Here is an 11854-nt window from a genome sequence, read left to right as displayed (position 1 = left end):
AGATTTAGGAAAACTTTTAAGGGTGGGAATGGAATAGAAATGCAGCAACAGGCTAGAAAGAATATAGATTTAGGCTTGCCAGTTTTTCTGATTGAATAGCAATGTAGGAAACAGGGCCTGTGAGATCATGTGCTCTCACTCCATAACAAATAAAAATTAGAGTACTCCAACTTCTTGATTAAAGACAGTGACAGACTGTTTGATTTTTGTGTTTTACTTCAAATAAAAGCCTTATAATCATACTGAGATGTGGTTTTTGGTCCTAAGCAACAAAAAAAATGGTCTCTCTGTTGGGAAGAGACCACTAATGTGGAAATGTCTGAAACTACCTTACATAGAAATTGCAGAATTCAGACCACAAATTGTATTTCATACCACACTGCAAATTGTATTTAATAGGTAACACTGGATTTCACTGGATCTATTTTCACACTTAAAACTTAATTGTATGGATTATGTGCGTTATAAGAAACAGAACCATCAACTAATAAGGATGCGCTAAAAGAGAGGTAGATGAACAAAAAATATTTTCCTTTCCCCATACCAGCTTGGGAAAAAAATATCACAGTACTGTCATGTATGCACTCACTGCATCAGGAAAACATAAAGTTGCCACTAAAGTAGGCAAAATAAAATGTCTTTATTGCCTGGTCCAGATTAAGACCTTTTTTTAAAGTGTGCTGTCATTTAGAATGAAATGATAAACACAGGGAAAATCATTTAAGTATCTACAAACCAGAAACTCCCAAAGTAAAATTACGTCTTCAAGCATTGCAGGTAACGAACAAACATTCATTTTTCAGCACTAACCTTTTTGCCTGAGGCAGTCTGATATCCTTGTTGTTATTCTAGTGTCACTTCCTCCTGCTCACACACATGTGCTCTTCTGACACCCAGTGTGACTACATAATGCAACTGGACAAGCACAGTAATGCTCTATCATTTAAAAGCCATACCATTCATATTCCTAACACTGCTGGGTTTTTGAAACATGCAGTTGGTTGGATTGTGCAATTCTCTCTGTACTTCAGCTGAGACAGCCCATTAACTTACAAATTACTGATGACCATTTTAAATACATAAAAATAAGTGTGTGTGTGTCTTACCTGGACAAATCCAATTTTTGTAAATTGAACCAGCCATTCCATACAGTATTAAATAAAACATGCAGTAATTTTCCTGCAGTAAGTTACTGCCATTAAACTTTGCATTTTTCCAAGGCACAGTACACAAAAGAACTCCTGCAATGGCAGAGCAGTGTACCACATGAAAATTTTAACCTTCTAATGACACAGTGGGACGTGTTTTGCTCCTTCTATGTGTCAAGTGACATAAGGCAGCACAAGAAGCAAAAGAAGGACATTCAGATATCCCTAGTTCTTCATTAGTCACAATGAATACTAGTCCCCTACACAAATGAGAGACACAATATTGTAAAATATAACATAGGAATATAATTTTATTCTGTTAATCTGCGTATGTATTGGTACAGTTGTTCTGAGAAAGCTTCTGAAGAAAATTTTTCCATAACTCTCACTCTCCCAGCTGCTCCCATTGTGTCCTTTAAGAGAGGATCTCTCACAATTTTTTCCATGGCACCAGCAAATTGGGTTGGTAGAGGATCACACAAAAATCCTGTAACATTATGTGAGATTGATTCTAAAGGACCACCTGAATTAACTGCTATAACTGGACATCTCATATACATTGCCTCCAAAGGGACAATGCCAAAATGTTCATTGCTTGGCGTGTAAAGCACACATACAGAATTACTAAAAAGAGAGATTTTCTGTTCATCTGAGAATGATCTCAGGAAAGTTACATGGTCATTTACATCAAGTTTGGCTGCAAGTCTCCTCAGCTCTTCATAGTGCTCCACGTTTTCCAGAACTCGCTTATCATAACCACCTGCCATAACCAGGTGAACTTCATCCCACTCATGAGAATCAAGTCTCCCTCGAAGTTCGTGCAAAGCTTCGAGAGCCAATGCCAGATTCTTTTTCCTCTCATACCTATTAATGGAAAGAAACAAGAACTTTTTCTTTTTCGGTATCAGATCAGCTATGTCTGCAGGAACAATTTCTTCAAAGCTACTGATGTTGAGCGATGGGTACAGGACGTCTGGGTTTATGTGTGATAGGGACTTAAACGTGTCTTTGAACACGCTGGCAGTGAACTTGCTGTTCACAACGATGCAGTCTGCCATGCCAGTCGTGTACTCCTCCAGCCAGTCGAGTGGCAGTCTGTAGAGGCGCTTCAGGAAAGATTCTCTCTTGGTCAGGAGTTGATCAGGAAAGTGACAGTAAAACAAAACCTTCTTACGGGTTCTGGCCAGTCTGAGTATAGGAATGCAGGCAGACACCTAGTGCAACCAGAGAGACAAGAGGAGAGGTTAATTGTTAATTGTTTGTACAACACTGCCACCAGTGCGTACATGCGACCTCAAAGCCATGATCAGAGAGCCGCTGCTTTGCAAGCCAAGTGCCTTCTCCCTCTCCCCCACACAAGCACATCAAGTTGTACTCCTTCATCCAGGACCTCTTGTGGCCCTGTAATTTCTCCCTGCTCCCCACCAAGGTCCCATCCCAGGATGTCTCCAAGCACCTCTTCTACCACTACCAGGGGTGCTGGGAGCTGATTCCAAGCAGCAATGGCATCCTCTCCCTCCAGCTGCTCCAGGACATAAGAGTTAAATTGAAAAATGTGGAATATGTCAAGATTATATGAAGTCAGGATGTTCTTTGATGTAAGATCTTTGTACACTTTCAAGCCTAATCATCAAGAAAGAAGACCTCATCAGTGGAACTGTCAGCAGCTAGCATCCCTTAGTCAATGACTTCCTGGAACTAACAAGCTTTAAAGATGTAGTAAATCAAGACGTTGATTTATGGCTATGTATACATTGCTAACTTCGCAAAATGCTCAAGGTCCATGTATCCTATAGCTAAACTATGTTTAAAACACACCCACAGGTCAGGAAGACCCCTGCTCAGGTGAAGACAATTTCCTCAAGCAAGTGTAGAAGTTAACTGGGGATATGTGACTTGCACAGAATCACAGAATCAATCAGGTTGGAAAAGAGATCACAGAGTCCCAACAATGACCCAACACAACACCACTTGTCAACTAGACTATGGCATAAAGGGCCACATCCAGCCTTTCCTTAAATATATTCAGGGCCGGTGACTCCATCACCTCCTTTGGCAGTCCATTCCGATGTATAATCATCCTCTCAAAAAAATTCTTCCTAATGTCCAAGCTAAGTCTCCCCTGGTGCAGCTTAAGACTATGTTGTCTCATCCTGTCACTAGGTGTCAGGGAGACCAATCCCCACCTGCCAGAACATCCTTTCAGGCAGTTATAATGGCAATAAGGTTCCCGTGAGCCTCCTTTTCTCCCAGCTAAACATCCCAGCTCCCTCAGCCACTTGTCATAAGACCTGAGATCCAGATCATCCTCCAGCTTCACTTCCCTTCTCTGGAAATTATTAACCAATCACAACATTATGAGGTGCCACATTTGGGAAGTTACTGACTCTGAATTTCCATGTATAAAAGATGGTACAGAAAGCCTGATGGGGTGTCCTTAATTTGTGGAACACGGTGGAGCAGCCAGGCTTGCACAGCTCTGAAATGAACAATCCATGTCTCTTGAGTGTGTCTTTATTGGCTTGTTGCACACCCGATAATGAATCCCATTTTGTGGGGATTTGATACTCCAGGGTTCTGGAGCATGCCTCTTACGAGAGACTGAGGGAACTGGGTAGTTTAGCCTAGAGAAGACTAGGAGACGATTAATTAATATAAATATCTCAAAGATGGAGCTCATCTCAAGAAGATGCTGCCAGACTCTTTAGCGGTGCCCAGTGATAGGATGGTGACAGGATGAGGAGTGATAGGATGAGGAGCAGCGGCCATATACTAAAACACAAGACCTTCTACATTCACATGAAGAACTTCGTTAGACTGAGGGTGGCAGAGCACTGGAAAAGGCTGCCCAGGGAGGATCGTGGAGTCTCCCTCTCTGCAGACATTCCAAACCCATCTGGATGCGTTCCTGCAACACCTGCTGTCGGTGACCGTGCTTTGGCAGGGAGTTTGGAGTAATAATCACCAGATGCCCCTTCCAACCCTAACAATTCTGTCATTCTGTGAAGAGCAGCCCACCAGCATCCCGGCCTCCAGTGGGGCCAGCGGCGCTCCCATGCCCATGTCCATGTCCCCCCGCACCTGGTCGCACACGAAGGCGTCGAAGGTCTCTCCGCTGAGCAGCAGCACGTAGAGCGCCACGAAGGCCATGCGCAGGGCGGCGCACAGGGCGTGCCCGCGGCCGCACAGGCTGCGCGGCAGCCAGCCGCCCGCCCGCCGCACCGCCAGCCCGCGCGTCTCCGCGAAGCAGCGCCCGGGGTCGTAGTGCGCCGTCCAGATCTGCACCCGGCAGCCCCGCGCCCGCAGCGCCAGCGCCGCGTCCACCACCAGCCGCTCCGCGCCGCCCAGGCCCAGGTCCGGGTGCAGGAACAGCACGGACGGGCCCGCTCCTCCCGCCTCCTCCGCCTCCTCCATAGCCGCAGCCGCGCGGTGGCATGCGCAGCCCGGCAGCGCCGGTGCGACACGTCAGCCTTGCTTCCCTTCCTGCCGGGCCTTCCCGCCCGCCCCGCCCGCCGGGCGGCCCCGCCGCTGCCCGACGCGCCGCTCGCCGCGGTGCCGCGCCGGCCCGGCCGCTGCGCGAGGAGCGGGCGCGACCGAGGCGCCACGGGGGGCAGCGGTCTCGCAACGCGGCCGCCGAGCGAGGGGTGCGGGGATAAGCGGCTGCCGCTGCTCAGGCAGTATCCGGGGAAGCCGCGTGGCCCCGGGATGCGCGGGGCGGAGCCTGATGCGGACGGGGACGTGGCCGGAGCGGCTGTAGCGGAGCGTGTGTGAGACCGAGCCGAGCCGAGCCGAGCCAAGCCAGCGCCGCCGCCATGGTGAGAGGGTGCCCCAGGCAGGGGCCGGCTGAGGCGCCCCTTCCCCGCCGGCAGTGCCCGCCGCCTCTCACCCCCTCCCGCTTCTCTCCTCTCTCCGCAGCCCGGACCCAACCCCAGCGCCACCAGCGTCGGCTCCTCCGGCCGCTCCCCCAGCAAGGCTGTGGCTCCCCGCGCCGCGGGATCCACCGTCCGGCAGAGGTGGGTGCCCGCCGCCGCTCCCCGGCGGGGACAGCTCCTGCCGGGCCGGTGCCCTCTGCTGACGTGGCAGCACGGGCTGGTGCCTGTCCAGAGAAGGGCAACGCTGCTGGGCAAGGGTCTGCGGCACCAGTGCTTTGAGGAGGGGCTGAGGGAGCTGGGGGTGTTTAGCCTGGAGAAAAGGAGGCTCAGGGGTGACCTTATGGTTCCCTGCAACCACCTGAAAGGAGGGTGTAGGCAGGTGAGGGTCTGTGTCTTCTCCCAGGCAACTAGTGACAGGGTAGGAGAGCACAAGTCTTAAGCTGTGCCAGGAGATGTTTAGCTTGGACATCAGTAGGAAGGGGCGATGGAACATTGGAAAGGGCTACCCAGAGAGGTGGTGGAGTCACTACCTGTAGATATTTAAGGAAAGATTGGATATGGTACTTAGTGCCATGGTCTAGTTGACATGTTGGTGCTGGGTCATAGGTTGGACTTGATGATCTTAGAGGTCGTTCCCAAACTACTTGATTCTGTGAAGTATATTGTTTCTGCAGAGTCTCATGGGCTGCTTGGTCCTGGAAGCTGGTGGACTACTAATGTGTTGTTCGGTCTTTGTTTTCTTCTGTTATCCCTTAAAGGAAAAATGCCAGCTGTGGGACAAGGAGTGCAGGCCGTGCCACGTCCACAGGGACTGGTGGGATGTGGCGGTTCTACACTGAGGACTCTCCAGGGCTCAAAGTGTAAGTTGGGTGAATGGGTGGTGTTGGCAGGCTTGAGGGCCGTAGAGTTCCCCTGCTTACACAGTCTTGCAGTCTTTGAATTAATAAAAATCTGACATCTGTCAGATTAATAAAACACTGACATCTGTCAGTGTTCTGGTGTGCATGGGAAAACTTGCTGCCTTGATGGTTGGGATGACATATTTAATCTGTAACCCTGGAGAAGGTGTTCTTAAAGATACAGTGGTTTTAAAAAGGTGGGTACAAGTTGTAATTGCTAAAGCTTGTGGTGGCAGGCTTGAGGGCCGTAGAGTTCCCCTGCCTACACAGTCTTGCAGTCTTTGAATTAATAAAAATCTGACATCTGTCAGATTAATAAAACACTGACATCTGTCAGTGTTCTGGTGTGCATGGGAAAACTTGCTGCGTTGGGATGACATATTTAATCTGTAACCCTGGAGAAGGTGTTCTTAAAGATACAGTGGTTTTAAAAAGGTGGGTACAAGTTGCAATTGCTAAATCTTACCCTATGTGGTCTTCGAAGGCTGTAAGCAATCACTTTGAAGTTGAGAAAGATCACTTGTCTCAATGAATTAAAGCATCTGTGTGCATGTTTTCGTTCTCTTTTAAGTAAAAATCTTGTTGTTTTTTTTTTTTTTCTTATAATAGTTATGTTATGATCCTGTGCACACCTTGAAAATACAATGTAACTGGTACACCATATGGTCACATCAGGTGTTTTTATTAAAAAGCTGCAGATAAATTACTTTAGCTGAACTTGCCTAGCAAATAGTCTTGTATATCTCCCTTTTCACAAGTTGAATGTTCCAAGATTATGGACAATACCAGTAATGTCCCTTAAACTATAAAGAGAGCCTAAGTTTTTACTCTTTTGACCACTTCGAGTCATTCAGATGACTTTCCCAACAAACTTTTAAGCCTAATACTTGTGTAACAAAAGTGGAAGGTGTATTTGAGCTGATGAGTGTATGCCAAGTTACATCCTGAGTGGAAATTTGTGCTTATTGTAGAATTACAGTTCAGGAGCTCTTGTTCTTACTGGGTTGAAAAGTCTTGAGATGCTCAGGGCTGATCCTGTTGCTTTGTTTTTTTCCTCAAATCCATTAATATTTTCTTTTGGAGCTCTTCAAGAGGGCTGCTCCTAGCTGCACATTTGGGGTAGGGCATGGTGATAGGCTATTTAGTAATTGTTCCATGAGTAGTCCTTCCTTTCATGTTGTCTTATGTGTTTTCATTTTCATATGTACTTGAAACTTTAGAAAACAAACTGCATCCAGCAAACCATCAAAGTAGTGCTGTTCTGCCTTGCTTACTCCATTCTGAGTACAGAAGGGAGACAAAGCAAAGACAATGAGCAGCAATAGTGTTCTAGAGCAAATCTATGCAGATAGGCAGTGCAACTGTTTTCTCTGTTATTTGGTGTCCTAAAGTTCAATTAAAAAAAAATAAATTACACTAAACAAGAAAAAAACCCAGAAGGGCATTATGATTTTTTAATAGACTTGTGATACAACCTTTAACAATTTTGCTAAGTTTCCTTGTGAATCCTTTGACTTCACTTTTGGTGCTGAATGGCCACTCATTTGTTCACATCTTCAGTGCAAGCAGATAAGTAAACAGATTTTCCCATTTATGTTGTGTCACAGTGATTACCAATTTTAAGATTTTGGAGTGCTGGGAGTGGTTTAATTGGAAGCTACTTTGGGTAACTGTATGGTCGTGCTTTTAATGAAAGAATCAAATCTATAAAAGTGAGTTGGTTTTACAAAGCACCCCACACTAGATGTAACTTTTTCTGAGCCATGGCTGGGTAGCAACTTTCTTGCTTACAGCTTTCTAGATTTTTTTTTTCCAAAGCAACCAATTGTTATTATCTCTGCCTGTTTAGTAGGCTTTTAAATGAGAATGGGTTATGAAAGATTTGTGATTGCCTCAGTGAAGTGCTTCAGCTGAAGTTGTTTTTTAGAAACCATTTTTAGAAATGGTTATGATCACTACTGCATAAAGCAGTGGGAAAGCTTAGCCTGGTAGTGGTGGTAGGTGGGCTTTTTTGGCGTTTTTTTCATATTGTTTAAAATGCAAGCTCTTAACATTAGTATGAAAAAATGCGTAAAACCACCTGATAACAGGTTAATTCATAGTAGCTACAAGAAGGGGAATTTTGCTTTAGATAAAAAAGTTTTATTTATCTTATATTGTGCAGAATTAGATTGATGCTTTGGGTGTTTTTGTATCTGTAGTCAATATTCAAAATAATAACTGTGTCAAATAGGCAAGTTGGTTCCCCTCAGGAAAGATCCTTTATTTGCATTACAAGATACTTCAAGATGTGTGTACCTTTAAAAACACTTGTTAGTGAAAGAGAGCTATGGGGGATTTGGCTGAGAGGGGATATGATGTTTTTATCTTTAAAGCTTGGATATTGCATGCTTTGAAAAGAAAACTAAACCCAAGCTTTTTTTGTCTTTTTGGGTCACTTGTTACCTGTGGTTCCCGTATCTTGTCTTGGTCCTTCCTGCTTAAAGAGCTATAGGCAGCTTCCCTGTGCTTGTGGTACAGTATGCAGCCTTATGAAAGACATTCTGAGAATGCACAATATCATATACTTAGAGGTGTCTGAATCCATTTATTTGTTTGTGTTGGGCTGAGAAGATGCAGGTGTGTGGAGGAGAATTGCAGGGTTTCAACAGGTTTTCTTTGGGACTGGAGGAAATGAGATACATGTGTCAGCATTGAAGAGTTGATTTTTCTCTAGGAGTTCAAGGTCATCTTCATGTTAAAAAACACTGAACACACAGTGTTTCCCACTGTTTATTTCCGTGTACTTCTCTTCTGATTAGTGGTGCTGCTTTGTTCCTGTGTGCCTTTGGCAGAGCAGCTTACCTGTTCCTACTGCTGAAGGCTCAAATGAATTAAATAGTAATTCAGATACAGTGTAAGGACTATAAATTATAATTTATATTATGTAGGCTATAAACTCACATGTATACATATACATAAATAAAAAAATATAAGTACACTTATATGTATAAAATGCTAAGGTTTGAGAATTACATTCTCTTGCTTAGTGAAAGATACCCATTGAAGGAGTTGCTTGCATAGTCACCATGTATGTGGACTTTGTTTATTTTGTTATTGGTTTATTTGCTAAATGTTTTATGTCTGCGTTCCAGATTCTCCATACCCAAATAAGTCTAAGTACGATAGATAATAATTGAGTTTTAAAACTCAATGTAAGATTACAGTTGTGATAATTTCAAGTATGTGGATCATGGTCTCATAGAAAAAAACCATGTCAGTAAACTCTTTGAATCCCTTTTCAGTTTCATTTTTGTTCCTATGTAATCAGGTAGCATTTACATGGTTATAAACTGTACCCTGGAGGGTAACACAAGCTGGATAGCAGATTTCCCAATAGCATGTTGAAAATCAAAAATGAGATTGTATGAAATGAGTGGTATGAAGGAGTGTTGAGTGTGTGTATTCATGTATCTGTTGCATCTCAGAACAGCATGAAACAGCTGATTGGAATTATCTATGTGGACCATAAGAGTAACCTGTTTTTAAAAACATTACTGTGAAATTTCTAAACAATATATGAAAGTAAGAATTAAAAAAATTAATTTATTCATTTTAGATAAAAATTTAATGATGTAGCTTTGCCACTTTGTGTATGTTTTTCAAGAAAGCAGAGGTCCTGTCTCTCACCCACTGCTGCCATTGTTTTCAAATGAAACAAAACCTCTAAAATAAAACAGCTAATGAGAAGTTTTTGCCAAAATTTTAGTAGCCGCTAGAGGACTCTGTTGGTTTTTTTTATATTGGACTGCATTTTTGCTCAGTTGGCTATCTGAGTTGTAAACACAGAGGATACTTTTCCAGAGACTGTGGAAACTGTGATGAATAATAATGAACCATTAATGGCTTTTTTAACAAGGGGGGGGGTTGTTGTGCTTTTTTAATGTAACATTTAGGGTGTATAGAACTGTCTTTTAAAACAGTGGCAGCAGCAGCAGTTTCTGATAGAGATGACTATCTCATTTCTGTGTGCCTTAAGGTGTTTCTTTGGGAAGGGAAGAAGAGTTTTCTTGTACAATTTCATATGAACTGATGAGCTCACTTGGCTGATAATGGGCAAGACAGACTTCGTTTTTATGTTAATGCATTTTCTCTTTATTTTTAGTGGACCTGTTCCAGTTTTGGTCATGAGTCTTCTTTTTATTGCTTCTGTGTTTATGCTGCACATCTGGGGTAAATACACTCGTTCCTAGACTCAGCTGCCAACTTAAAGCATACATCTTGGACCAAAACTATGGTGGATCCTGGTTGTTCTTGGAGAGAGACTGGGGAAGCTTCCTATCACCTGTTGAAGTCCTGTCAACTTTGGCTATAATACTGAATTAATTTCTCAGTTCGCTACTTGGGCAGCTTTAAAGCCTGTCATGGGTCATTTTATATTTGTATCTGTACACTTAGAACACGGGTATTGCAATAAAAGTTGTATATGGAAATAGAAACAGTCTTAACTGTATTTTTTCCTCTTCCAGTATACCACCACTAACACATTTTACTAGTGGTTTTCATAAATAGCCGTATTTCTGAGTAAATAATCTTTGATAGTTCAAATCAGATTCTTCCAAACTATACATTGGTATATAATTTTATGCTAGAAGATCTTCTTTTGTGACAAAATCAGGTTCACAAACATGAGAAGGTAACCAACGTCCTTCTTGAAATAAAACTGAGGTACCAGTGCTGTACCATGTTCTTTTAACTCCGAAAGAATAGCTGGATTTATTTAATTTATTTTCTAAATGCAAGTTAAACTTTACTCAGTGCTCATTATACATAAAAGTTATATGTTTGTTTTTTCAAGCTGCACTTGAGGAACAACATGAACTGGTACCTAACTGATTTTAAAAAGAATAATGCATGGCTATCAAAGACGTTTTTCACCCTCAGTCGCATGGTGTGGTTCTTGGGGCTGTCCTGGGCAGGGCCAGGAGTTGGACTTCAGTGGTCCTTGTGGGTTCCTTCCAACTTAGGATATTCTGTGATTCAGTGACTACAGGTCCAGACTCTTTCAAGGAGAATTGAATGGAATGGGATAACTGGAAAACCAGTGACTGCATTTCAAGTAACAGGACATGCAAATAGTCTGAGATACAGCTAAGTGTTGCTTCAGGTAATCACTCCAGTTTACTTCTGGATGTTCAGTATTTTCCTTTTGAACAGTCACACAGCTCTTCCTTCTCTTTTCAAAGATATCTACATATTTGTGCATTAGCATTTCTCACTGCTAATATGATCTTGATGTTGGATAGAATCATTTTAGCATGCTGTTCATGCTGAGTCCTGGGTGAATATCAGCTTGTTATGGGAAAATAATATTCTTAGAATTCTTGCAGTATTCTTGCAGTCTTGACAGAAGTTCTAATTGCATGTTGTAGAAGCTGCCTCTGTTATCACCTTCCTTAAAGCAGTTCTTAAATTAGCATTACTTCTGAAAAGACCAAACTGTTCAGAACTAAAACAAGAATGAGGAATGTGGTCTGAGGGCTACAGAGGTAAAATTGTTTTGGACTGTGCTAATGCCATAGTACCTAATGTAATTATGGAGAGAAAGATAGAAAACTTGGAGCAGAAAACTGAAAGTTATCTTAGAAAATGTAATAGTAGAATGGTGTTTTTAGAAGTTTGGAAGTTGAGGAGCAGGGAATTTTGGAGACTCAAAGGCAGTGGTGTAGCAGAAGACTAAATTGGTGGAAACTCATACAAATGAATTGTGTATCAAAGGGAAAAGGATCCATAAATCATTTATCTCTATCCATATGGAAGGGAAGTTAAAACACAAGGGAAAATAAAGTAAATAGGAGGGGTAGTTCATCACTTCAGAAGGTGATGGCCCACTTAAATGCTTTGCTTAGCAAGAAAATAAATTCTGTAAAGACGTCAATTTCATTTTAAGGCAAGA

At 42.9% G+C, this 11854-nt stretch overlaps 2 protein-coding genes across 3 annotated transcripts in view; one reads left to right on the top strand and one right to left on the bottom strand.

The window, feature by feature from the left end:
- Positions 1–620: 620 nt before the first annotated feature.
- Positions 621–4636, bottom strand: ALG2 (ALG2 alpha-1,3/1,6-mannosyltransferase). Its single transcript, XM_039711051.1, has 2 exons — positions 4230–4636; positions 621–2362 (listed from the first exon to the last, which is right to left on the bottom strand). Exons 1-2 carry the CDS (start codon positions 4560–4562, stop codon positions 1460–1462), a joined length of 1236 nt encoding a protein of 411 aa, XP_039566985.1. The 5' UTR covers positions 4563–4636; the 3' UTR covers positions 621–1459.
- A 177-nt stretch (positions 4637–4813) lies between these two features.
- Positions 4814–11854, top strand: part of SEC61B (SEC61 translocon subunit beta) — an 80453-nt gene continuing 73412 nt past the window's right edge. Inside the window, exons 1-4 of one of the 2 annotated variants that reach the window (XM_039711052.1) lie at positions 4814–4963; positions 5064–5161; positions 5779–5880; positions 10064–10399. In XM_039711052.1, coding sequence (XP_039566986.1) covers positions 4961–4963; positions 5064–5161; positions 5779–5880; positions 10064–10151 — 291 coding nt within the window. In that variant the 5' untranslated portion in view covers positions 4814–4960 and the 3' untranslated portion in view covers positions 10152–10399. Of the gene's footprint in view, positions 4964–5063; positions 5162–5778; positions 5881–10063; positions 10400–11854 lie in introns of those variants that run through there. The other variant, XM_039711053.1, reaches the window with a different exon arrangement.

The sequence above is a fragment of the Passer montanus genome, unplaced genomic scaffold, assembly GCF_014805655.1.
Source record: "Passer montanus isolate IOZ18808 unplaced genomic scaffold, ASM1480565v1 scaffold24, whole genome shotgun sequence".
Classification (NCBI taxonomy): Eukaryota; Metazoa; Chordata; class Aves; order Passeriformes; family Passeridae; genus Passer; species Passer montanus.
This window is presented reverse-complemented; position numbering and strand designations above follow the sequence as displayed.

Excerpts from the sequence above, each read along its gene's own strand:
- ALG2 (XM_039711051.1), bottom strand. The coding sequence starts at position 4,562 with ATGGAGGAGGCGGAGGAGGCGGGAGGAGCGGGCCCGTCCGTGCTGTTC. Across the intron at positions 2,363-4,229 it reads ACGCCTTCGTGTGCGACCAG|GTGTCTGCCTGCATTCCTAT; the intron begins GTGCGGGGGGAC and ends TGGTTGCACTAG.